The sequence below is a fragment of the Panthera tigris genome, chromosome B2 (assembly GCF_018350195.1).
Source record: "Panthera tigris isolate Pti1 chromosome B2, P.tigris_Pti1_mat1.1, whole genome shotgun sequence".
NCBI lineage: Eukaryota > Metazoa > Chordata > Mammalia > Carnivora > Felidae > Panthera > Panthera tigris.
The window spans coordinates 124,009,056-124,035,846 of record NC_056664.1 but is presented as its reverse complement, the minus strand read 5'-3'; the positions used below and the strand labels follow the sequence as shown (position 1 = coordinate 124,035,846).

Genomic DNA, 26,791 nt, shown 5'->3' with positions numbered 1-26,791 from the left:
TGGTGGAGTCTTTAGGGCTTTCTGTATATAGTATCATGTTGTCTGCAAACAGGGAAAGTTTTACTTCTTCCTTACCAACTTGGATGCCTTTTATTTCTTTTTCTTATCTGATTTCTGTGGCGAGGACCTTCAGTACTATGTTGAATACAAGTGGACATCTTTGTCTTGTTCCTGATCTTAGAGGAAAAGCTCTCAGTTCTTCACCATTGAATATGATGCTAGCTGTGGGTTTTTCATACATGGCCCATTTTATGTTGAGGTGTGTTCCCTGTAAAGTGGTAACAGTTTTTATTGGTTTGTTACACAAGGCTCACCCTGAATCCTTAGGAGACTTCAGCTGATAGGACCACAGAAGAGTTAATTTGCAACACAAGTTAATGAAATGCAAAACTACTGAGTATTACTTTTTTATCCTAACTTTAAGGTAATTAATTAAAGAAAATCAAATCAAATACTTACAGAATCCCAAAACTACCCAGAACAGTGAAAAACACTAATCACGCTTTATGTGATATTCTCTCTGTAGAAGGAAAGTAGAATTCTGACCATTCTGTTTACATTTTTTTTTAGAAAACTTATTAATGTTGGAAAAAATGTGAAAATATTTCTCACTGAAAAGAGATTAATATGAATAAATCCTTATTAAAAAATAAGTTGTATTCTGGAAGTTTCAGAATTTTTTAAAAAAAGTTTCCCATTTTACTCCATATTGAGTGGTTGCAAGCCGAGCCCACAAATTAGTTAGCTCCTAAGTAACGGAAGCAGCTATCTTGTGATTACATGATGCATTTTTAAAGTTAGTTTGACATCCTAAAAGATCCTCGTGACTATTTCCATGGGGTTTTTAAAAATCTGATTAGCAGTTCTGGGTTGGAAACTTTATTCACTCCCACCGTGAAGTAGCAAAGGAGAGTAAGGATCTTTTCTTCCCCCGCTTGGAGAATTTTTATCTTTTCACTAAAGTGACTGTTCGTCATCTCCTGTCTGAGAAGAATCACAGATCCTAGTGTTGTTACAGAGGAACTCTGAAGATGCCCCACTTTACTTCGGTGCCATTAGGTGCACGGTTTTGTCATGCTGTGCGAAGGGGAAACCCTTCCCAAACCAAACACATTTCACACTCCTTTATGAGCCGGATATTTAAAGGTACCCTGTGGTGAGTGAACCCTTTTGCAAGGCAAACCCTCCTCTAAGGTGCTGGCTGGGTACTAAGAAATCTCTTGGGGCTTTAAAAAGCCACTAATACTTTCCTTGCTGCACTTGCCCCCACTGATCCGAGTAGTTACAATTAGCACAGTGGTCCCTCCTCGATGAGAACCGCTGGTCTCTGAGCAGCCGACGGCCCCAGCCTTGCTGCGAAGCAGGGCGCCATGCTTCTGGTTACCTTCCACTTGCTGCTGCCAGGTATTTCTCTGTAGTCTGGCAGACGGCTCAGACTGCCACCCGGCTTCACATTAAATTCCACTCGGTGATTATAGCCTGTTTGGCATCAAAGTTAGGTTGAGAACTAAAAATAAAATGAGGGCATTGTAATCCGTGACTTCTCGTGTCCCTTCCAGCTGAGGAATCTATAAGAAGCATAGCGCGAGAAGTTTTGTATTTTTTAAAAAAAAATTTTTTTTAACGTTTATTTATTTTTGAGACAGAGAGAGACAGAGCATGAATGGGGGAGGGTCAGAGAGAGAGGGAGACACAGACTCTGAAACAGGCTCCAGGCTCTGAGCCGTCAGCACAGAGCCCGACGCGGGGCTCGAACTCACGGACCGCGAGATCATGACCTGAGCCGAAGCCGGCCGCTTAACCGACTGAGCCACCCAGGCGCCCCGAATTTTTGTATTTTTTGATGAGGAGTTGCATCCTCCACTGCCGTGCATGAACAATTACAGTAATTAAGAACCTGGTTTCGTATTCTGAGTCCGTTGCTTATCTGTATAACATTTACTGAGAAAAAAATTTAATTACTCTAAACCTGACTCAGAGGGTTGTTGTGAAGTCTAAAGGTAATCATCCCATTAAAGCATTTGAACATGGTATGTAGTGTGTAATCTACTAACTCTTAGTTGTTTTGATCATCATTTTCATTATTAATAGTATGATTATTTTGAAATCTTACGCCTAGGAAAATATTGCTAGAAAAGGTAAATAAAGAGAAGCAAACAAATTCTGTTTTTTTACGCCCTTCCTCCCCCACCCCTTCCCTGGCCTGTACCCTCTGCAGAATGTGATAAGCTGAGGCGGGATGGCTACCGAAGTTCACAGTACTACTCCCAGGGGCCGACCTTTGCAGCCAGTACCAACCCCCTCTGCGATGATTATCAAAACGAAGATGAAGAAACAGATCAAAAGGTAAGGCTTCCCAATTCAACATGGGAACCTGGACTGGGTCCCAGAACAGAAAAACGACATAAGTTGAAACACTGGTGAAATCAGAATAAAATAGGGTTTCAGTTAATAATGGTATCTCAATTTCTTAATTTTGACCAAGGTACCCTGATTATTTAGCATGTTAACATTGTGGGCAGCTGGGTAAAGGGGTCACAGGAATTATCAGCGCTATGACTGCAACTTTTCCGCAAGTCACAGTCAGTCTAAAATTTAAAAAAAAAAAAAAAAAAAGGTAAGGTTAGGATTCAAGGAATTCATTAAAGGGTCACAATCAGTAAGTATATTTGTGCATTTTGAATATTCTCTTTTGGGTAGAAAAATTGAAGGTCCTGTTTTTGTTTTTTGGGTTTTTTTTCTCATGACCAAGAACCCACTCAGATCCTAAAACAAGAGCTCTAAGTATAACAGGCAAAAGTCACTGTTTCACAAGCAGTCAGTGTTTCTCAGAAAGATTGAACAGGAGCAGCACTTTGACTTAATATTATAGAACTGGTCAGTTCACTTCGAGATGCTGTGTTACCCTGGCTGCCTTTCTTCTCATGCAATCTCTTGTAGTATGTACAAACTACTTAAGGCAAATATATTTTCTCAGTAATAGATGCCCCATGAGCAGATAAAAATGTAGAGAGATTTTGACTTATATGGGTTTTTTAAATTCATTTTACTTAGTACTATGGACTTAAAGTTTGACGGACACGTGTTGATTTAGAAACCATTTTTTAATCTAAGAAATTTCGGTAGAATTAGGTCAATGCATAAATGCGTTATTGTTTAGAGAACATTAGTCAAAATTTATTGCCCTTCCCCACATAAATAACATCAGAGAAAAGGGTGGATAACAGTTGATCAAAAATGGGAAATTTACTACCATAATTTTTTAGTCTTCTAATAAAAACCCAGGTTTTTATTTGAGAATATTTTTTCTTATCTCTTTAAAAGTATGTTCCCGGGGCACCTGGGTGGCTCAGTCAGTTGAGCGTCCAGCTTCGGCTCAGGTCATGATCTCGCAGTCTGTGAGTTCGAGGCCCACATCAGGCTCTGTGCTGACAGCTCAGAGCCTGGAGCCTGCTTCGGATTCTGTGTCCGCCCCACCCCCACCCCTCCCCCACTCATGCTCTGTCTCTGTCTCAGAAATAAATAAACATTAAAAAAATTTAAAAAAAAGTATGTTCCCATATTAGCTTAGTCCTCTGGGACTCAAAATACACAATACTGTATTAGGAAATACTGTAGTAGGAAAAGGAGCTACCTCAAAATTGATCTGGTTTTTAATTTTAAAGTTTTTTTTTTTCTCATTGATATGAATAAGGAAAATAGAAATCAAAAGATGAGTTATATGGTGAGGATTGTGTTCTCTTCTTATTTAATTTTTCAACCTTATTGAAATTGTAATTGACAAATAAAATTGTACATTATTTAAATCATCCGTTTTCTTTGTGAAATGACCATCACAATCAGGTTGATTAATATATCCAGCATCTCACAGGCTTACCTTTCCTCAGGGAAACAGCAGTAAACAAGTATAATACAACACAGTGGTGATGCACATTATGAAGAAAAATAAACTGGTAGTAAGAGTTTGAGAGTGACGGGCTGCTATTTTAGACTGAGTTTTCAAGAGGGGGCTCTCTGAGGGTGTCATTAGAGCAGATCTCAGAATGAAGTGTGGGAACACCACATGGGAATATCTTTGGGAAGAGCTTCTGGGAAGAAGAGATAGTAAGTACAAAGGCCTGGGGACCCTAGTGTGGTTAATCCTGTGCGAGAAGTAGCCAGATACCAGAGTGGCTTGCGGTGGGCAAGGGGGAGAGAGGTAATAATGACTTTGGGGAAACAACCAAGGGCCAGATCACATAGGAAGGACCTGACCGGCTGTGGTGAGAACTTTGGATTTGTTGTTCTTGGGGAAGATGGGGAAGCACTGGGGGAACTGAGGTGGTAAGTAGGGTGGTCTGAATTACTATTTGATGCAATCTGGCTACTATATGGAGGCAAGACTGTGGGGAGTTGAAAGTGGAAGTAGAATGGTCAGTCAGTAGGCTATTGCAGTAATCCTGGCAAGATATAGCTGATGTGGGCTGGGACCAGGGTGGCAGCGGAGAAGATTCTAGGCTTATGTTGAAAGTGGATCCTATAGAATTTGCTGAAGTTGGGAGAAAAAGAAGAGTCAGGGATAATTTCGTTTATTGTCTTTCCAGCTTGATCTGTCTAGAATCCCATTTCAAAAATTATTTGACCCTGTGAGAAATTACCCTCTTCATAGCCTCAGTCTTTCCCCATCTTAGATGACAGGACCCACAATTATATTCACTTCTTTGTGCATACTTGGAACTCTGATGGCCCCTCTCTCCTTCTGTCACTTTCCTGAAGACATCCCAATCCCATTTGTTTGTTTGTTTGTTTGTTTTTCTGTTTTTACTTTTATTTGTGTGTATTTCATGCAGAGTTTACTCCTGGGCCATAAGTTTTTGTTTCTTCAGTTTCTTCTGGGATATCTTTTTCTTCTGCGCAGCCTCCTCTTCTGGTTTAGGAACAATCTGCTCTTTTTCAGTAAGGGTCATCTCAATGTGGCAGGGAGAGCTCATGTATGGGTTAATCCGACCATGAGCCCTGGAAGTTCTACGCCGCATTTCGGGGGCTTTGTTCACCTGGATGTGCTCAATGACCAGAGAATCTACATCTAAACCCTTAAGTTCAGCATTACTCTCTGCATTTTTAAGCACGTGCAGTAAAAATTCGGCACTCTTTTTGGGCCACCGACCCTGTGTCCAGCCCCACTGTTTGGCCTGGGCACACCTACCAACCCCACCATTGTAGTGTGGGAATGGCACACATTGCTTCTGCAAAGTGACGTCTTTCAGATACTTGGTGGCTTTTCGGATACGCATACCCTTGATGGCCTGGGCAGTTTCCCGTGTGTTCTTAAAGTGAACGCGAAGATTTGAACCTCTTGATTTGCATGATTTTGTCGGGTTTTCCGGGTCAAGTGAATAGCGAACCATTTTCAGAGATCACCTCAGGCCGCTTACGGGAAGAGCCCGATCCCATCTGAATCCCGCTCTTCCTCTGCTCTGCACTTAAAGCCTGGCTCACTAAACAAGGCGAGAGGAAAACACCAGGTTTTACTGGCCGCTTGTGCTATAAATGCCTAACCTCGGACCTAAAGTGCCAGCAGTCCTAACATATGAGCTCATCAGTTCACTCTCCCACTGCCCAAATTATATTTCTCAAATCTCCAAACACCATGTTTTCTGTTTTACTCTCAGATACCATCTGTGATATCTACTGCACTGTGGGGTGAAGGGGGGGCGGGGGGAGCAGTCCGAAGGCATATCCTTTCACAACCAAACCTATTGAACGGCTTGCATCTATGCCTACACCTACTCACCCTTTCCTGCCATTGCAATGAGTGCACAGTCCTGGCTTCTTTTCTGCCCTGTTTGCACCCATGTGCTTAGATTAGGGCATGGCATGCAGTCAACACTCAGTATTTTTTCAGTGGAACGATTAAGGCCAACTTCTCAAGAACTTCATCCCTGCAATTTGCCCCTTTCTCTTTGGCCCAATCCATTCTCTCTCTTTATTGCATCAGAACTCTTCACTATATGAACAAGCTACCTTGTCTTTCATCTTGAAGAAACCCTCCTTTGACCTTTCACCCCCCTCCAAATTCTGCCTTATTTTCCAGGTCTTCTTTAGAATAGAACTCCTCCAAAGAACTGTCTAGACTGGCGGTCAACACTGCCTTTTCTCACAATCTCCTTTGAACCCCCTCCAAATAAACTTTTATCCCTAGCACGCTACTGAAATCACTCTTGTTAAGTCTGTCCATCACGTCTATCTTGCCCAAATCTAATAGTTTTCAGCCCCCCTCCGATTCAGCCTCTCGGCAGTGTTTGACATAGTTTATTGTCCTTCTTCAAGTACTTTCTATACTTGGCTTCCATGAGACCACACATTCCTGGTTTTCCTCCTCCCTCACTAGCCAGTGCTTCTCAGTCATGGTTGGATGCTATTCCATATATCTAAGCATTGGTTTGACTCTGCTCCTCTGAAGCAGGCTTAATCCTTGGGTGATCCCACTGAGACCCATGGCCTTAAATTCCAGACACTGAAGTTTCCTAAATTTCTATCACCAGTCCAGACCCATGCATTTAGCTGCTTACTGTCCATCTTATGGGCATCTCAAACCTAATCCAAATCCCAAAATGTTCATTCTCACATCCCTACCTACCCCTCTCATAGTTTTCCCCACCTCGGTAAACCGTATAACTCCGTTCTACCAGATGCTGAAGCCAAAAATGTTGGGCACATTCTTGCTGCTTTTATTCTCTTTACACCTTCAGTAAATACTATAGATTTATCAATTATAGAACCCCTACTAAAATCCCATATCCGATGTTATGCGATGATGAAGTCCAGGGCATGTTTCTGAGACTGGGTCATTGGGGCACGTTGGAGGTGAGGTCGTGAAAGCCTAATGAGGGATGGATCCGCTCTGTGGTTACTGAGTTCACCAGGAATGTTAACAGGAGTAGTGGTGGAAGGAGGCTGAGGTGGGATGACAGGGGAGCCATGGTAAGTGATGGAGTTAGGTTTTATTGCATAGCTAATAGGAAGTCACTAACATATTTTTTTTTAATGTTTATTTGTTTATTGTGAGGGGGAATGGGAGAGAGAGAGAGAGAGAAAGGGAGAAAGAAAGGGAGAATACCAACCAGGCTCCATGTTTGAACCCGATGCAGAGCTCAATCCCACGAATCATGAGATCACAACCTGAGCAGAATTTAAGAGTTGAACGCTGAATCAGATGAGCCACCCTGGTGCCCTATGGAAGTCACTAACATTTTTAAGCAGACGACTTTATGATTAGGAACAAAAGTTGTATGTACCATCTTGTGTTAGATGGAAGATGTTGAGATAATGTTGAAACTGATTTTCTAATTTATATAATATATCAAACCGGACTCTAGAACTTCTAGAGAGGGAGTATTTTAACAGACTGATTTCTGATTTGAAAAATAGAGAAATTTTGTCAAAAATTCACACCAGGTTGACAAAATAAATGGTAACTGTGTGAGGTAATAGATGTGTTTACTAGTCTAATTGTGGCAATCATTTAGCAGTATATACATATAACAAATTATCACATTATACACCTTAAGCTTACACAATGTTTTATGTTGATTATATCTCGATAAAACTGGGTGGAAAAATGAAGCTCATTTAAAAGAAAAAATTGGACCAAATTACAAAAAGCATCAAGTTCAGATGGTTTCATAGAGAGGGTTCTACTAAAGCTTTTAAAGAGTAAGTAGATAGGGAAAGGGGGAAAAAGGAGAGGGAGGCAAACCATAAGAGACTCTTACTTTTAGAAAACAAACTGAGGGTTGCTGGAAGGGAGGTGGGCAGGAGGTGGGCTAAATGGGTGATGGGTATTAAGGAGGGCACTTGTGACCAGCACTGGGTGTTATATATAAGTGATGAATCACTAAATTCTACTCCTGAAACCGAGATTATACTATATGTTAATGAACTAGAATTTAAATAAAAACTTGAAACAAACAAAAGGAAAAGAAAATAGAAAGAGTAAGTAAATCCAATGCTTGAAACTTTCTCAGAGCAAAAAAAAAAAAGAAGGATATGGTGTGATTTTTTTTTTTTTAAACGAATTAGATTTACCCTGAGATCAAACCTAACAAAGACCACACAAAGTAGAAATCAGCTGGCCAGTCCCACTCATGAATATTATCATTAGAAGTCACAGTAGAATGTTAGGAAACATAATTTAACAGCTTGTTACAAGACAGATGTTTAAAAATGAACCTGGATTTATCCCACTAGGAATGCAAGGATTTTCAGTATCAGTTAATCTAATCACATGTTAATATATTAATAGATTTGAAGAGAACGATCGGATCAAAACCATAGATAGTGACAAGGTATTTGAAACAATTCAACATCCATTCTTGATAAGAAACACTCCATAATATAGAAACAAGTAGATACTCATACCTTAAAATATATCTGCCTTGTCACCAAAGCCAACATGCTATTCCATGGGCCATTCTTAGAATGAGACGTAAGACAGGACATTCACTTGTCGCTATTATTACATTGTATGGGAAGAACTGGCCAAAACAATTAGAAAAGTTGTAGGGTAAGAGGCTCAGAAATAAGGGAAGACTGAGATTAAATTATCATTCTTTGTACATGATATGTTTGTATACTTGGTGACTCCAGGAAAATAAAAATTTGAAACTGCTATCAACAGTAAACTTCGATGACATAGAAAGGTATGATGTTGATGTATGGAAACCAATACTTTTCATATCTACAAAAGCAAATTACAAGATATAGTAGGAAAAATCTATTTAAAGTTGTAATGGCAGACGGGGTGCCTGGATGGCTCAGTCGATTGAGTATCTGACCCTGGATTTCAGCTCAGGTCACGATCCCAGGGTGGTGGGATCCAGCCCCATGTCTGAGTGCGGGGCCTGCTTGGGATTCTCTCTGTCTCTCCCTCTGCCTCTCTCTCCTGCTCTTGTGCACTGGCTCTCTCTCTCTCTCTCTTAGGCTCTTAGATGAGACGACTCCATATCAAAAAGCTGTCATTTCTGCCCAAATTAATTTATAGAATTAACACAACACCAATAAGATGTTGAGTGGTTTAGTTTCGTTTTGGTTTAAGAGTGATTTGGGGGATGGACAGAGAAAGGGAAGGACCAGAGAGGATCTAAGGGTCATAGCGGGGAAAGCTGTAACCTAGAGGAGCAATGAGGAAGGAGAACTACTCGCCTCACCAGGTACTAAAAAGAGTCAAGAATTGCTCAGTGTGGAATCTGAATGTACAGACCAGCAGGACAGAATGTTAAACATAGACTATAGAGACCAGAAGTCTACTTAAATCTTCATGGGATTTAGTACATGATCAAGTTGACATTTGAAATCAGGTGGGAGTTCAGTAACTATAAAAGGGGCTCCAAGCCAGCAGTTTATGGTCTCTGTGTTAAGGCCAAGACCCTTAAGTGCAATGCATGCTCTTAAAAGTCATTTTAACAGTTGGGGTTATTTTAGATACAGAGTATGTAGAGGTCAAATTTGAGGGAAAATGCTGGGGAAAGCCTTTACTTTGTATTTTCTAGGTAAGTGGTAGGAGTTGGGGTATGCTGAGGAGAGCAGTGGACTACACAGACGTTAACAAACGCTTAGACTACAAATGCTCTGACCTGGAAAGAGGTACACAGAATGAAAAGCATCTAATTTGCATTCAGCAATAGGAAGCAACTATTATGTGCTTAGGATAGAAGCACGCTCCTAAAAGGAGAGCTGCTGATAAGGTAAAAGCTAAAGACATACATTAGAAGAACCTAGGGGACATCTGTTCTGGGTGTTTATTCTAGAGAATTGTTCTAGAATAATTATCCTAATGCAAAACATGTTTACGAAGTAAGACTCCTGTTTATGGTATAAGGAATGGTATTTTGCTAATTATCTCCACATGTGTCTTTCAAAGTGTAGCAAGAAAAATAACTATTTCCAATGATATATGTTATATATAAACTTGCATGAGAGAAATGCTGTCTGCAAAGGGCTTTAGAAATCTCACAGAACACCTTTTTTTTCCAACCGTGAAATCAGAGAATAAGTCAGTGCTTTCGTATTATGCTAGTTGCAGCCTTTTGTGTGTGTGTGTGTGTGTGTGTGTGTGTGTGTGTGTGTGTGTGTGTGTTCTTTCAGTTTTCAGTGTGTACCAGGTACCAGCAAACAGGTTTTTCAGGTATTTGCGGGAAGTTCAGTCATGGGTGCCAAAATATTTCCAGTGAGTTGATAGGGCATCTCCCCAACTGCCATTGTTGGAGGTTATGTTTGATGATATGGTCACTGAGTCAGGGGAACATTCATAGAAGCCCCATTGTCTCACCAGAAAGGATGTCAGTTATGAGTTGCTCAATCTCTTATATAAAATTAACTCCCAAACACATAAATTAGACTGGGATTATGGCAATAAAAGGTTGGCTTTTATGGTACTGATGTAACCTGAAATTTTCTATTTCCTGTTATTCTTTGAATTAGCATCTCAGGTTCTGTTTTAGTCCTCATTGATGAGAGATACTTCAATTGAAGGAGGACTTTGAAAAGACAAAAGGGATTGTAGACTTGCTCTGTAATTGCACATATCGGAGGCTTATATAACATGATGCTTGAGATCGCCGGTTTGGGGCAGCCTGTCCACCTGTTGAAGCTGAGTGGTTTTGGGTAAATTGCTTCTCTCCATGAGCTTCGGTTTCCTCGCTGTAAAGAGTTAGAAGCCCCATGTTCTGGTTTGCCCAGGACAGTCCTGTGTTACAGCTGCTGTCCTGCGTAATTATTAATAGCACCCCCTTTCACTTTCAGAGGAGTTCTGGTTTTGATCATAAGTTACACAGCCACCTTACCTTCCTTGGGGAGGGATGTGGTGAGGTTGAAAGGAATTAATGTTTGTGAAAGTCTTCACTTGGTGCCTGGCACATAGAATATGCTCAAATAATGGCTAGTTCAGTATTACTAAACCGCTTGAGTTTTCAAACCAGACTACAAAGAAAAGGACTCCACGGACAATGAAATTTGGCCACTCTCCCACTCCCCCTAAGTCTTTTATTATAGACTTTCCACAAAGAATTTCCTGCCTGAAGCAACAAATTTGAGAGGTTTCAGCAACTACTGACAAACTTCCCATTGTTGTGTCTTTGTTGGTTATCTCTAAATAGAACTACTAGAGGTCATACTAGCACTAACTTTACTTTAGAACACTTGCCAGACTTTTTCAAGTTATATCTCATTTCCCACAGGAACTCCAATGGAAGAAGTATTTTAATAATCATTACTATCATTTTTCTTAAGTTTATTTCTTTATTTTGACAGAGAACAGAGCACATGAGCAGGGGATGGGCAGAGAGAGAGAGGGAGGGAGAGAGAGAGAGAGAATCTCCAAGCAGGCTTTGCGTGCAGTCAGCACAGAGCCCAATGTGGGGCTCGAACTCACAGACTGTGAGATCGTGACCTGAGCTGAAGTCAAGAGCCGACGCTTAACTGACTGAGCCACCCAGGCGCGCCTCGTTGCTATCATTTTGATGATCTGGAAACCAAGACTCAGAATTATGAAATTGCTTTCCCAAGATCACATGGCTAGAACGCATCAGGGAGGACGCGAATGTAGGGCCTCCGCTTTATACTCCATTTCTCTTCCTTGCACCATGTTGGTGAAACAAAAGGGGGAGAATACTTCACTCCCCAAATGCCTTCTTATTATGCCTGTTGTTGGCATTTTTCATTCCACTGTCGACTTGTCTGCTATTCGTTCATTCACTCATACCATTGTTTCAAAAACCACTTAAGTAGCACTTCGTCTCAGTATACAGACATACTGGCTGGCCTAGGATGGTTTATGGTCTAGAAACCATGCCCTAGCTGACTCTAGTGCAGTCATTTGTATTGGGTCTCTGTGAGTAATTCCAGGGCACAGTGGAAACCCAGAGGAGTCTATGCTAGCTCTGTGTGTTCAGTGCTTCCCAGTTTGGGACACCTTGGTTACTTTGTATCTTGCAGGCAGGAATGAGAAGCCTGGGGACTGTCACTTTTCCAGACCTTTATGCATTCAAACCAGTAAATTGTTCCAGTGTCTCTTGTTGGAAACACCCCATTAAACTGGAATAAGGCTCCATTCATATCTGCCTTCTCCTTTAAATGGGGACACAGCATTCCTGTCTTGTTGCTCTCCGTATACCTCTGTATCTCCCAACATGTGGAAAAGTTCAGGAGCCAGAGACTAGGCTCCATGCTATGTGTGAATCTGTTTAATACTTACTGCAACCATGCAAAGTAGCTTGGATTGTACCCATAACACAGATGAGGAAACTGCATTTTGGAGAGATTATATCGCTTGCGTAAGATCACATAGTTTTAAAATACTGAAACTGAAATCTCGGTTTTAAAACAGTGTTTTTGAGATGTAATTTACATAAAATATGCATATTTAAATTATACAATTTAGTAAGTTTTGATATATGTGTACACACATGAGCCCATCACCACAATCATGGTAGTGAACACCTTCGGCACCCTTAAAAGTGAAGCAGTCTTTTACATTAGTAAAAGAGTGAATAAATAAATACGTATTGGAATGGAATGTATACTCAGTAACACGAATGGATGTGTCTTAGAAACATAAGTAAATAACAACACCGAGAATGAACCATTTTTATAAAAGTCAGTAAACATGTAAGTTACACATATTGGTACATATATAACAAAAAGTAAGGGGATGATTAACACACAATTCAGGACAGTGGTTATCTTGGGGAAAGCGGGGAGGAGCACTGAGGTAGATGCAGTTATTGGTAATAGTTTGTATAAGTCACGGGTTGGGTGGTAAGTTCTGAAATATTCATTATGTTATATATTTTGTATATATCATTTATTAAAATGAAAAGGTTATAAGTAAGAAGTACTATATCAGTTTAAACATTTAAGGTCTTAAGTATTTTCCATTCTTTTAAGGAAAAGATCCTTAATATGCAATAGTTTCAGTCCACAATATTTTAATCCAACATGTAATAATGACAAAGGGGCTGGCTTTTTGGTAAAAGGGCTAATATGCTGATGGGGAGAGAAAGAACAATCGAAGCTATTTAATCTTGTGGATATGGACACCACCACCTGGCCACGATGGAGCCGCTAGATGGGCCAAGAACTGTGCTTCCGTATGGATCCATTTCCACTGCCCCTGCTTTTTTTGTTGTTGTTGAGCCTGGGGTTGGCGGGGAGGGGATAGGAGAGAACAGAAATAAGTCAGGATCTTTTGTGTCTAAGTATATTGAAAGTGGAAGAAGCACATATAGGCAAAAAAGGCTGCGGAAGTTTCGACACCTTATGAAGCCATCTATGATCTGGAAAACCAAGAGTCAACCCAAGACAGATTTCCTTCTGGGAAACAAAACAAAACAAAACAAAACAAAACAAAACAAAACAAAACAAAACAAAACAAAACAACCAACATCAAAGACAGAGTAAGTGTCCTGCAAAAAGGAGTGGAATGTATGTTAGTATTCTTTTAACTAATGCTCTACGTAAGGGCGCCTGGGTGGCTCAATCGGTTAAGCATCTGACTTTGGCTCAGGTCATGATCTCACAGTTCATGAGTTCAAGCCCTGTGTCGGGCTCTGTGCTGACAGCTCAGAGTCTGGAACCTGCTGTGGATTCTGTGTCTCCCTCTCTGTCTGCCCCTGCCCTGCTTATGCTTTGTCTACCTCTCAAAAATAAATAAACATTAAAAAATTTAAAAAAAAATAATACTCTATATAGTTTCATCTGTTCTACATTCATTTTCAAGTAATTGCTAAATGAATGCTAAATTTAGCTCTGATTGTAATTACATTTTTTAATTGCTAGGAGCATAGCAGATTAAAAAGGATAAAGCCTGGGCTAATCTGTGATTCACATTTAAGCTCACTTTTTGATAACTTGGCCACCTGCCAAAGAGACCATGTTTCAGGCTCCACTGTCCATCTGGTGGGAGCTTGTCTGGCTTCCAGACAGGACCTGGGAGTCTCTGAAATGCAGGTCTGCAGCATCCCAAATCTACACAACAACTGCTGGTGTGGCCAGTGATTTCCCTTTCTAAATTAAGTAATCTGGCACGAGTTATTGTGGTTTCTCCTTTCATTTGTGACTCTTCATTCCTTCTGGGATCAGGGTATGGGGTATCAGGGAACATTACTGATCAACAGACAGGTTTAAAAATTGCATTTAAGGTCCAAAAGCAAGGCAACTTTAAACTCCATGTTTGAAAACAGTAATTCACTCTATATTGAGGCAGTCCATTAATATGAAGCATGGTGAAGCTATTTGAGTTGCTCTGTTCTCAACAGAGGGAGTTGAGCTGCTCAAAACCTATAGCTCGTAAATGACAAGAGCGAGGATGCTGGTACTTAGTGTTTTACTCCAGGGTTTAGTGCTTCTTCCACTGCGCCACACTGCGGTGGCTTTTCTAGATTTTTAAAAGGTTTGTTCTTGAAGAAGAGATACAAATGGAGATTTTATCTTTAGATCGGGCAACCTAGTAACTTATTGCAAAGATTGCCAAGTTGTTATTTTAACACTGTTTAACAGCAGAGGCTCTGGGGTCAAGTCCGGGTTCTAATCCCAGTTGTCCACTTGTGAACGTCCCAAAAGTAAAATTACTTTGTTCTATTTCCTTATTTGTAAAATGAAGCTAATGCTATAAATATTAAATGAGGTGCCAATTTCTATAAAGTCTATAACCCAGAGCAAGGCATGTAGCAGCCAGTAAATAAATGGTGACCCTTTTTAAGCTAAAATCCTGAAACAGTTCTCTATGAAATTCTGATTTAAAGCTTCCTGGGGGCGCCTGGGTGGCTCAGTCGGTTAGGCGGCCAACTTCGGCTCAGGTCATGATCTCGCGGTCCGTGAGTTCGAGCCCCGCGTCAGGCTCTGTGCTGACAGCTCAGAGCCTGGAGCCTGTTTCAGATTCTGTGTCTCCCTCTCTCTGACCCTCCCCCGTTCATGCTCTGTCTCTCTCTGTCTCAAAAAAAATAAATAAAAATGTTAAAAAAAAAAATTTAAAGCTTCCTGGAACTTACATTCTCATGGGAGGGAAAACAAGGTAAATATCTAAAAGATATGTATACTATTGATATGTACTAAAGAGAAAAAGCAGTGAAGGGAGATATAAAATATTAGGGAGGAGTTGAAATTTGAGGTATGCTCAACAGGTAAGACCTCAACAAGAAGGAGACTCTTAAATAAACACATGAAGAAAAAGATGGTGTGGATGTCTAAGGGAAGAGCATGTCAGGCAACGGGAGCAGCAAGTGCAAAGGCCCTGAGGCAGAAGCGTGCATGATATGTACAAGAGACTACACGGAAAGGATGGAGTGGCTAGAGTGAAATAAGGGACTGAATAGTAGGAGATGAGGTCAGAGGGAGTGGTGAGCCGTTTGCAGATCATGTAGGGTCTTGTCGGTCATGGTAAGGATGTTGGGGGGTTTGAACAGAGGAGCAACACGATCTGACTTAAATTTTAAAAGGATGTCTCACGCCTCTGTGTTGAGACGTAGACTTGGAGCGGGAGGGTGGGCACAATAGGCAGAAATGTGGACACCAGGTAAGAGGCTAACATAATCCAGAGGATTACAGTGTCCATCTTAATGGAGTAATCATGATGTGTTCGGCTATTGGGACGCAGGAGGTGGTTTCCTGCGCCCCTGCTGGATTTATAAATCCTAGGAAGGATAGGAGTGCAATCGTTCTGGAAGTCACACCGTCCTGGTTTTTATCTTTCCTTAGTTGTAGCACTGTGTAATAGTCACATTTGCATAGAACTTTATTCTCTGCCACGCTTGGGAAATTGTCTCACAAATGAAGAGAGCACTTTATAATAGATTACCTTTGGAAGTTGTCATACCGGAGCTATCCCTGGCGGTCATCCCACGGCAACCAGGCTAAACTCAAGTACTTTCTCTTTGTGATAGTTATCGATTCTGACGCCGTCAGTCAGCTAAAAGAAAAGTAGGTTACTAGGGCTGTTGGGCACCACTGAGACGCACACAGACTGTGGAACGGTGCTTCACCATCTCCCTTGGCAGGTGTCACATGGAAAAGGGGACCCTCCCTGCAGGATGTCACCGTGCTCTTTATTCTTCATCAAGCTGTGGCTTTACTTCTCTGTTAAACTGGTTTCGTTAGGATTTGCTTCCTGTAGGCTTGAAAGTGTGTGCTGTATTTCAAGATTACCTGAAAAGTTATTTCTGTGTGTGTATCAGAAAATTGGAGTAACCTTCTAATTGGCAGCGTTGAGATTCAGCCATCGACATGAGACCTTTATGCGAACTGTCATGAAATTCTCATATACAGTTAGTTTTCATTTACTTGTGTGTGTGCCTGGGGGGCAGGGGGAATCTGCATCTTAAGGGTAGAGAATATGTATTGTAAGTCATATGTGACCAGCGTGGTACAAGCGCAAAAAGGCTGGAAATTATTTATCTCGCTGTGGCTTAGCTGCCACTGCTGACTCAAACATTCCCTTGTTTATCTTTCAAGGGTAGGTAGGAGCTGGAACCATTGATAGGTGTTGTAACCATTTAAGCAGAATTGGATCAAATGTGAAGTGGATATGGTGTGATCTAATATCATAATCCGATGTAATTTAATATCATTATCAGGTGTCGGTAACATATGCTCATTATAAATCGAGTATATTTATTTGTCAGTTTAATTACAAACGTCTTTTCACAATTTTCCTTAGGTGGAGAAGAAGCTACCATATCATTTTACATTTTTACGTATCAAGAATATAAAGTCAAAAATAGAGATGTTTCATTATGATTTATTTTATATTATCTATTTCCACAACACCTTTATTATTGGTAGTCTTTTTGCAATAAAAGAAAAAATCATGAACTTGTCAATTCATGATTTTGCTTTCTTTCTTTTTTTTTTTTTTAACTAAGATTTTTTTTTTTTTAAGTAACCTCTACACCCAACTTGGTGCTCAAACTCACAACCCACAATCAAGAGTCCTTTGTTCTTCGACTGAGCCAGCCGGGTGCCGCCATGATTTTGCTTTCCTAAAGTCACTTTTATAGGACCATCGCCTTTATTTCCATGATGTTTAACAGCCATAGATATTTTCAGAGATTTTATCTCATTAGGTCTCTTTTTTAATAATTTTTTTTTAACATTTATTCATTTTTGAGAGAGAGAGAGAGAGACAGAGTGTGAGCAGGGGAGGAGCAGGGAGAGGGGGTGACACAGAATCTGAAGCAGGATCCAGGCTCTGAGCTGTCAGCACAGAGCCCAACATGGGGCTCGAACTCATGGACCACGAGATCGTGACCTGAGTTGAAGTTGGAGGCCTAACCAACTGAGTCACCCAGGCAGCCCTTATCTCATTAGGTCTTGAGAATGGCTCTTTGTGGGACTCAGGAGGGAAACATATAGCCCCACTTTACAGCAAAGGAAGGGTTCAAGAAGAGCCTAAAAGTCACGAGACTGTCAGGTATAAAGTGAATAGACTCAGGTCTTTGGATTCTTAGTTTAGGCCCTATCCCCCAACACCAAACTATTTTAATTGGCTCTTCTGTAGTCCTTGTGAAATTTGTGCAGGGCTGGTAGTTGTAGAATAAAAAGAGATATTTTACAGCAAGATGAATTCAATAGTAATAAACAGTGATTACAGTGTTCTTCTAAGTGGTTGAAATTTCTAACAGATGTATTTCTTCTGTAAATTTCTTACCTGTATGCTTTTAGAAACTTGCATTAAATCCAGCAAGGTATCAATGCCTGCTTTTTAAAGATAGATAAATCCTCACAAACATAATATTGAACGAAAAAAGAAAGTCACAAAAGAGAATGTCAGGATTCCCTTTAGGTCACACATAGGCAAACAAAGCTATGGTGGGGTGTTAGAAGTCAGAGAGTAGTTACCCTTGCTTAGGGGTGTGTGGTTTGGGGAGGGGAGTGTTGAGCTGACTTGGGTGCTGGTTACACAGGTATTCCCTTGGGAAGGTTCATTGCCTTTTTATTCTGAAGTAAAACTCTTTTAAATGCCCTATTTTCAGAGGTGGTAGTTAGTTTAAATGCTTTCAACTCGAAGACCAGTTCTTAGACATTTATTGTGTATTATAAACTGCCGTTTCTCAACAAAAGCCAATCACCCTTTTTTGTCCTCGTTGTTGTTTGTGAGCACATTGTGTTTGAGTTCTTGGAACTTCCTTGTCAAAGAGCCAACTGTTGTGCGGCCATGGTACCGTCCATGGTAAAATGCTTCCCCAAACAGCGTTCTTGCTTCCGCTTTTTAAGATGTTATGGGAAGAATGGTATTGCAGAAGGGCTCCCCAGTTAGGATGTTAATCTGTATTGAAACAGACACTGCCAGAAATGTTTTCATGGAATTCTGATAAGGCTCAGAGCAGAGTTTCAGTCAGCTTCTTAGAATTTAACAATTTCACACCAATTGTTTTCATATAAATGGTTTCAGAAGAGCACACAATAGCTCTATCGTTCCAGAAATGTTCCTTGAGGTCAGCGCCTGAAGGAAATGAGGTTGAGGCTAGAAATGACTTTGAGCAAACAAAATTTTAATAAAAATGGAAACCGATGGCCACAGCCATGATGCTTCTCCGGGCTTCTAGCATTCAACTAAATCCATAAGCTTTCTGACCGCAGTAAATATAGGAGAAACAGGAAGAACCGAAAAGATATCGAGGGTCAGCAAAACCGTTTGCAGACCTCATGGTTTAGAGACTAAGGCGACGGCGTGAATCATATACATAACGGGTCATGCTCAAGATGATGAGCAGTTTTCTTGCAAACTATCGCTTCTTTCTTAAATGTGGCCAGTTTTGTTTTGTTTTGTTTTTTTTTTTTTGGCTCGCTTTTAATGAGTTGAAAAAATATTTTATTGATTTACTTATTTATTTAACATTTATTCATTTTTGAGAGACAGAGACAGACTGAGTGGAGGAGGGGCAGAGAGAGGGAGACACAGAATCTGAAGCAGGCTCTAGGCTCTGAGCTGTCAGCACAGAGCCCGACGCAGGGCTCGAACTCACAGACCGTGAGATCATGACCTGAGCTAAAGTCGGCCACTCAACCGACTGAGCCACCCAGGCGCCCGCGCCCTAGTTGAAAAAAGGCTTTAAACAAGGAATGTATTTTTAAATGTTTTTGCCAGCTATTTACACACTACAGCATCTACTTACTGTTTTCCCTGCAGTGTTCTATTTCTTCATCAGAAGAGGAAAGACTTATTTCCATCAGGAGACCTAACACGCCAACCTCAAGCGACTTCTCTGACCTTCATACTCAAACGAACTGGACCAAGTCCCTTCCTTTGCCAACGCCAGAAGAGAAGATGCGACAGCAAGCCCAAACAATCCAGGCTGACGTGGTTCCCATTAATATAACTGGTAGGCTTTGCTGTACAGATAGGTTTCTAAACATACTTGGGAAAATGACTTTATATGCTCTTAGCATCTCACTTATACACCAGAGGTAAATAGCTATAGTCTGGCTTCCTGCTCTGTGTTTAAGGAAAGGAATACTAAAATTTATATGTGTGCATGCATATGAAATATCTCTTGCTTGTAAGATTAGAGGGCTGTCACCAAAGGTTGATGTCATGGAATTCATAGAAAATGTGTGTGTCTTTTTTCATTGAATTGCTTCTTTAAAATATTTTGTTTATTTGGGAACATCTTCTAAGTGTGGCCCTGGGTAAGGAAACAATGACGTTTCCCTTCTAAAGGGCTGTTTTATGTAGTATTTATGGAAGTGAAGAGGTAACAGTTTTGTGATATTTTTGAGTGATAGATTTTCTTCCCCTTCTGTCTTCTCAAATTGCTTAAAATAAGAATATCAAGTGAACTAACAGTAAGAATTATGAAAATACTGTTTTAAAGTTAAGAGGATGGTCAAGTCATATTTTGATCCCCATGATTTGAATTCTATAATCTTCAAATTCAAGTTCTTTTGGAACATTATGCTCAGATTTTAATCATCTGTAATATTTAAGGGGACAGATAACAAGGTACATGAAGCTCAAAGACAGTATTTCATGAACTTAGAGGAACTGTTAAAAGACACCAGAATTTTCCTGCTTTATCAGTTCCGTACCTCATAAAAAAGGTCTGTGGTTTGGGAAGCATACCAAGTGTAAAATAGATGTGTTCAGAGTTAACATTGGACAGTGTATTCAAGAGAAACTGGTTGCTAATAATCGTCATTGATAACCAGTCCTTACAAAAGCATGGCCTCTAGGGCCAGAACCTAAAAAATATCAGGTGACCAATAAAGGCTGAGTTTTCATAAAAAATTAGGATGGAAACCCATAGCACCCTTGCTGTATTTCTGAAGCTAATGCTGTGGTCTGCTGTTAGAAAGGTTTTTGTATTTTGATAGTTAATGCAGACTTTTTTTTAAAAAAAAAACCTTACAGATGTTTAAAAATTACACTTAAAATAAAAATTACATCTATTTTGAATTCCTGAGAAATTTAGTAAATAAGTGCATGAATTATTTTAAATTCCAGGTACATTCTCCCACATTGATTGTATTTAAGCCTTAAAGGAATAGCGTAGTATTTGATTCCATTTTCTTTGCAAATAACGTTGATCTTCCCAAATGTGATTCTCATGCACCTAGATCATATTTTTTTAAGGTTATTTTTAGAAGTAGCTGTGTTTCAGAATAAAGTGTGTTTATTGCTTAATGGAATATGTGGACACAAATTTTCTATAAGAAAACGCATTACATTATTTGATTGATTAAATGCAGCAGAAACATAAATTACATTATATATGATTAGATGCCTCCAAAGTAATATTGTAAGATAAGAAGATTGTGCTATGAAATACGGCAGTCCTTAATGGAATTAGGATAAATGCATTATCTTGAGATCAGGAAATTTAAAACAGAGCAACTACAGCCTCGGAAATAATCATTTGCAATGAAATGCATTGTAACAACAGAAGACATTGCCATTTCTTTGAGCTGTAATTCCCTCCTGTTGATGACTAAGTAGATATGAATTACACAGAGTTTAAAAGGAGGCCTTCAAATGCCACATAGGAAAGGCAAATGACAAAGAAGTGAGCAAAATGAGTTATGTCAAAACGCAGTTTATTTTTAATTGAGTGAGTAATATTTTCAGAACTATAATAATCAAATCTAGTATCTAGTTGCATGTGTCTTGGTCCATCTTCTGGATCCATGTGTTCACATACATATACATGCATTACATAAAGATGTTAATTTTTCTACTATTCTGACACAAAGAAGCATTAAATTTAAAATTTTCACTTTAAGCAGTCGAGTTGACCTAGGTTATACCACTTCCTCCTCTTCAAATGATGTGTTTCTGCAGCCCTAGAAGGCTTTTGAGACTAAAATATAGCTTCCTGTAGGGAATTGTCATGTGTTCATTTATTTGGATGAACATTGACCCTCCGGTTTGATTTTCAGTCAGGATCAGCAGGGGAAAGAAACGTCGATAAATATATTATTTTACGTCCAGAGTGAAGCCGGCCAGGCATAGCAGCAGAACATTAGCACAATGAGCTGCCAGCATGAAAATCAATTTAATCCCCTCAGTCATAGTCCTGTAGGGAATCATCGTGTTCTAGGAGTTGAGGAAGGAAAAAAAAAAATGTTTCAAATGAAATGCATACATGTGTAGGTTTCCTATTCGCCATGTGGATTAAAAGCCTTCCACCTGGAAGATAAATAGAGTGGTCCCATGCTTAACAGTTTTGGCACGCTGGCTTTGTACTAATGTCTGCCGTTAGCTAAGTTTATTTCTAAGTAGTAACCATGACTAAGGCTGTTTTTCAATGAAAGGGAGTGAACCAGTGCCTCTCAACAAATATTTACTGAGTAACTACTTTGTGTCAGGCATTGAACTGAGTGACACAGGGGGTGCTAAAGTACAAGAATCATGGTACCTACCCTCAAGAAATGTTTAGTCCACCATCGGGGACAGACATTTGAGGCCATGATGCAAGATGGAGAGTTTGGTGCCTTTAATGGCATATGTCTTAGATGTCCATTCTCATGGTTTGTTTCTTAATTTCCTTGGGATTTGAGTGGTTTATCTCTTGTTTTGGTTTTTAAGGAAGCAAAAGTAGAGACTAAATGCAGCTATCTGTTGATGTTTTGCCTGTTTTTAATACCTTCATACAAGGAAATTGTTTTCCTCTGCGGCAGGGAACTATGGACCATTGAAGTCGTGGCTTGCCCCCTTACAAGCATCATACGTGCTATTGTACTTAGTGATGCGTTTATCACAGTGATGATACCTCCTGGTGTTTCACCATCTTCTCTCAATCATTTCTGGTTTTCTCCATTAGGAACAAAGTTGCAAGCATTATTTGTGTTTGTTGCTTCGTACATGAAATGTGTTTTGATCATTCAGATCTTTTATCCTCTGTTTTGCTTTAAAGAAGTTTCTAACCACAGTTTATTCCTATTTAAATAGAGGGTGCCTTGTTTACAACATACTCACTTTGTGTGTCAATATTGCTAAAAAGAGTGAATGTTTATATACTTCTTTTTGCACAACATAAGCATGATGGGAGTATATCATTTGTGTGTATATGTATTTTTTAAATCTCTTTTTGAGGAGAATAACCATTTAACAGAGACAGTACTACAAAACTTTCTTTAATTAAACTGGGAAATAATTTAAAGCAGACCAATCAGTAACTGATACTTTATTATTTTATGGTTTCCATTGGTGTGCTAATCACACAAGTTCGTACTTTAGAGGACAGAAAACAGTCCTGTGGATATGGCATTCTAGGTTTGATTGCAAAACTACCTGAAATGTCTGAATTAAGATCAATTGTAAAAAGTGATCAAGAAACAGAAAGAAAGCAGTTCAGCTTTAACAACAGCAGTGCTACTGGGTCTCATTGTGGTAAAAGTACTTTATCATTATAAGGCTTTTTATTGGTCATTACAAGTTGTATCTACACCATAACAATTACCGCAGCCTGCTCAAATGGTCAGCCTCCTTGACAGAAAGAGAAAGCTCTGCATCCAAGAATTCTTGATTATTTGTATCCTCACACAGGACAAGACATCATATTGCTCTCTAGAGAGAACAAGTGAATACAATACGCTCATTGCCTTCACCACACCCTACGCTGATGCGAAGGGTGATTTTGGTGACGATAGGGCCTATGTAAAACACTTCCAAAATGACCCATTTTTGTAAATAACAGAGAATCACTCTTCAAGTCATGTTAACAAATTTGCACTTGTTACCCCAGCTCATGTGCAAGTGAGATCAAGGTGCTTCCTTTGGAAGTAGACCGGAAATGAAAAAATAGCCTTATGACGATAATGTGCTTTCCTTCTTTTTTTGGCCTTCGGCATTCATTCATCATCATATGACTGGCTAACATCATTATTAATAACCTTCTTATCATTTTACAACAAGCTTCTCGAAGAGAGTGCATGGTGTCGGCTTGCTTGAGAATAACATTGCTTTGCTTGTTCTACTACTCTATATTAGGGGAGAATTTCGATCGCCAGGCCAGCCTTCGGCGGTCTCTAATTTACACAGACACTCTGGTAAGACGACCGAAGAAAGTCAAAAGGAGAAAGACTATTACAGGAGTCCCTGACAACATACAGAAGGAGCTAGGTATGGCTCATCAGAACTGTATTCTGTTGCCCCTCGTTACTGCTCAGCATTACTACGCTAACCTCATTGTGGTGCTTACGAGATCAATACATTCTGATAGCCGTTTGGTGCCCCCAGAGGGCCAGCTTCTCTCCTGAGTGCAGCACTGGGTACAAGTCTTAACATCCCCTGCAGATGATTTGTTGAGTTTTGGTGAGACGGTTACAGGAAGAGCTTATGTAAAGACTGTCAACTGGGGTGATAGACATTTACAGTAATGTCAGCATCTCCATGTGCCTTGCACATTGGGTATTTCCACGATGAAATTTACCTTTCGTTTAGGTTTTAAGTTTTCATAAAACCAAAAACTCATTCTGGGACTCCAGATAATGACGATGGACTTCATTAGTTAATACTGACAACGGTGATGGCCATTTTGTCATCAAAGAGACAGCAAGTGTGAGATAATTAGTAAATTTCAGTACAACAGAAAATACTCATTTATGTTGGATAGTGCCTTCATGGAATGTCCAAGGAAACAGTTTCATAGGTTTTTAATTCAATATTTTTCAACCAGTGATAAAAACAGAAAAGAAAGAACCCCCCCTCTTTTTTGGGGGGGGGCTAGCGGAGAAGGTTATTTATTTCATAATTCACCTATCCATATTATTTCTGCTTATATTTATAGACGCTTTGGGTAACCCTCTCACTCTCCTCTTTCTATATTCCTTTCCTCCTTTGGTTTTCAATGGGCTCATCGGGAATGTCTACACAGACAGCAGCGCACGCTGGGCCGGGGCAGGGACTCTGGCGCCAGATGTGTGGATTTGAATCCCAGCTCTGCCGCTGACGCCCGGGGTGGCCTCAAGCTGGTTACTTCACCTGCCCGAGTCTCCTTCCTCATGCAAATAATGTGGTTGTTGATGTTGACAGAACATACCTCATAGGGTTGTCTGAGGGTGTCATGAATTCATACAGGTGAAGCACTTGGTGCCGGTAGGTTCACTATAGGTTAACATAAAAGCTGCTTTTGTAATTACCGTAGGGAACTTAATACTACCTATTTTGAAATTTGCCTCTTTCTCTTCAGCCAACCTGTGGACTTATTTCCTCCTAGTTGCTTTCACCTGATGTTTTTACTTTTATTTGCTTTTGTAGGTTACAGTCTAGATACTCAGGATAATTCTTTTGGAACTTGCCCCGCAGTCTTTGAGTCAAAATGGGTTTATCCTAGCTCTAGTGATCTGTTATACTTTGAGGTAGCATTGCCTGCTTCAGCTTCCGAGTGCTACAGACATTGTTCCTGTGTGTTTTTTCCCAAAACACATGCTGAAATGCCCTGATTTAGGGACAGAAGGCTCACTCTTCTTTACCTGGCGTTCTCTCTTTTACTGCCACCCAGTTCTCCGATATGTATGCTCTGCCTTCCAGACCGAAGCCACAGTGGAACAAGAATAGCAATGCTTTGCTTTTGCTCTAGGTAGTTCCGGTGACCCAGGTGACATACAAGTGCCCGTCTTATTTCATAACACAGGGTCTTATTGCAAACAAAGGCGAGATTGCATCCACAGGGTTTAAGAAATCTGTCTTCCGTCCGTGCCCCTGCATCTGCTTCCAGATCTGGGCCGGTCCTCCTGGATCTCATTCTTTCAGACTCTTTCTCTTTTTTTCTTCCTTTAGGTGACAGCTAACTTATGTGAGAGACTAGTACATACTCTTATGTTCAGTAGATACTTAATGGGCTAATTTCTTACAACACTGCAGCAAAATTTATATTTTAACTGGTCTTTTAGGGGACGTTCCTTAACCTAAAGGAGTGACTTTAAAGACATGCCCTTTGTAAGATAACAAGGTTGATATTTCAGGGTAGTCTACATTTTAAATGGCTGTGCAACCAAAATAGGTAGGTTTTGGATGGCTTTGTGCAAAGAGTATAAGAATAATTTGACTCAGAAAAACATATACATACACACAAGTATTCAGTGTGAATTATCTCTGTGTCTCCCCTGTTCACTCCCCCCTCCCTCTCTCTCTCTCTCTCTCTCTCTCTATGTATATATGTAACATGATTTCTAGAACCTCAGAGATAATGAAATTTATCACTTTTATTACTAAACCAACCAGTATGGAGCCAATAACTCAGTTGCCTCTTTGATCTTAGTGGAATGATCTGATCAGCTAGGTAAATCAGGTCTTCTGTAATTGTATTTTTAAAATCAGTAATCGAGTCCCTGGGGCCCATGCTCCCATCTCTTTTGTATGTGATGTAGAAACACCAGCAATGGTGGAAGAAAGGAAATAGCTCTGCCCACATCATTGCGCTGTGGTCTTGGCCGAACAGAGAGAGTTGATGTCACTGCACAGTTGACATAACCTGGATCATAGCTGGTGGTCCACTGAGACAGCTGTATTGAAGTGAGAGCTAGTTTAAAAAAAAAAGAAAGAAAAGATAAGAAACAACTGTAGTTTTATAGATAGACTAGTTGAAAGGATTGATAGAGTAAGGGAAAATAACCTTTGAATAGAGTAACATTTGGGGCACCTGGGTGGCTCGGTCGGTTGAGCGTCCGACTTGGGCTCAGGTTATGATCTCACAGTCTGTGAGTTCAAGCCCCGCGTCGGGCTCTGTGCTGACAGCTCAGAGCCTGGAGCCTGCTTCCGATTCTGTGTCTCCCTCTCTCTCTGACCCTCCCCTGTTCACGCTCTGTCTCTCTCTGTCTCAAAAATAAATAAATATTGAATAGAGTAACATTTAGCAGAAAATTTGGATCATGTATTTTCTTCCTTCATTTTATGACTTCTGGTTGATCTTGCCTTTTCTCCCCAATATTCCGTACTTGAAAGGTGTCTGGTTTGAAAGCTTATAGACACTTGGTATTTTCCTTAAAAATTAGTCTTTTTTAGATACGAAGGAGAGGGAAGTATGGCTGAGTCAAACAAATTAGATAAAAAATAGGATATGATTATCTGAAAAGAAAACATTCACTAGGAAAGATACTTCCTGTCCACTAGACATTGCCCAAGTTGCTGGAGATTTGGAGTTTTAAAAATCAAACCAGAGATTCTTCCAGAATTAAAGTTGATTGTGCTTCATTGTATGCACTTTTCACTTCAGAAACCATAAACAGTGGACTCTAGAGACGAGTTGTTTTATTTTATTTTTATTTTTATTTTTATTTTTATTTTTATTTTTATTTTTATTTTTATTTTTATTTTCGA

The 26,791-nt window shown here is 40.0% G+C and overlaps 2 protein-coding genes across 5 annotated transcripts in view; one reads left to right on the top strand and one right to left on the bottom strand.

Moving 5' to 3' along the window:
* NHSL1 (NHS like 1) overlaps window positions 1-26,791 on the top strand; it is a 65,821-nt gene that overhangs the window by 24,688 nt on the left and 14,342 nt on the right. For 2 of the 4 annotated variants that reach the window (XM_042987215.1, XM_042987214.1), the window contains exons 3-5: window positions 2,219-2,346; window positions 19,163-19,355; window positions 23,462-23,593. In XM_042987215.1, the coding sequence (XP_042843149.1) occupies window positions 2,219-2,346; window positions 19,163-19,355; window positions 23,462-23,593 (453 nt within the window). The remainder of the gene's footprint in view (window positions 1-2,218; window positions 2,347-19,162; window positions 19,356-23,461; window positions 23,594-26,791) is intronic. The other 2 variants (XM_042987217.1, XM_042987216.1) reach the window with 1 other exon arrangement.
* Window positions 4,833-5,469, bottom strand: LOC122238754 (60S ribosomal protein L17-like). Its single transcript, XM_042987218.1, has one exon. It carries the CDS (start codon window positions 5,385-5,387, stop codon window positions 4,833-4,835), a length of 555 nt encoding a protein of 184 aa, XP_042843152.1. The 5' UTR covers window positions 5,388-5,469.

What these genes read in the sequence shown, in the direction of transcription:
- LOC122238754 (XM_042987218.1), bottom strand. Translation starts at nt 5,387, where the DNA reads ATGGTTCGCTATTCACTTGACCCGGAAAACCCGACAAAATCATGCAAA.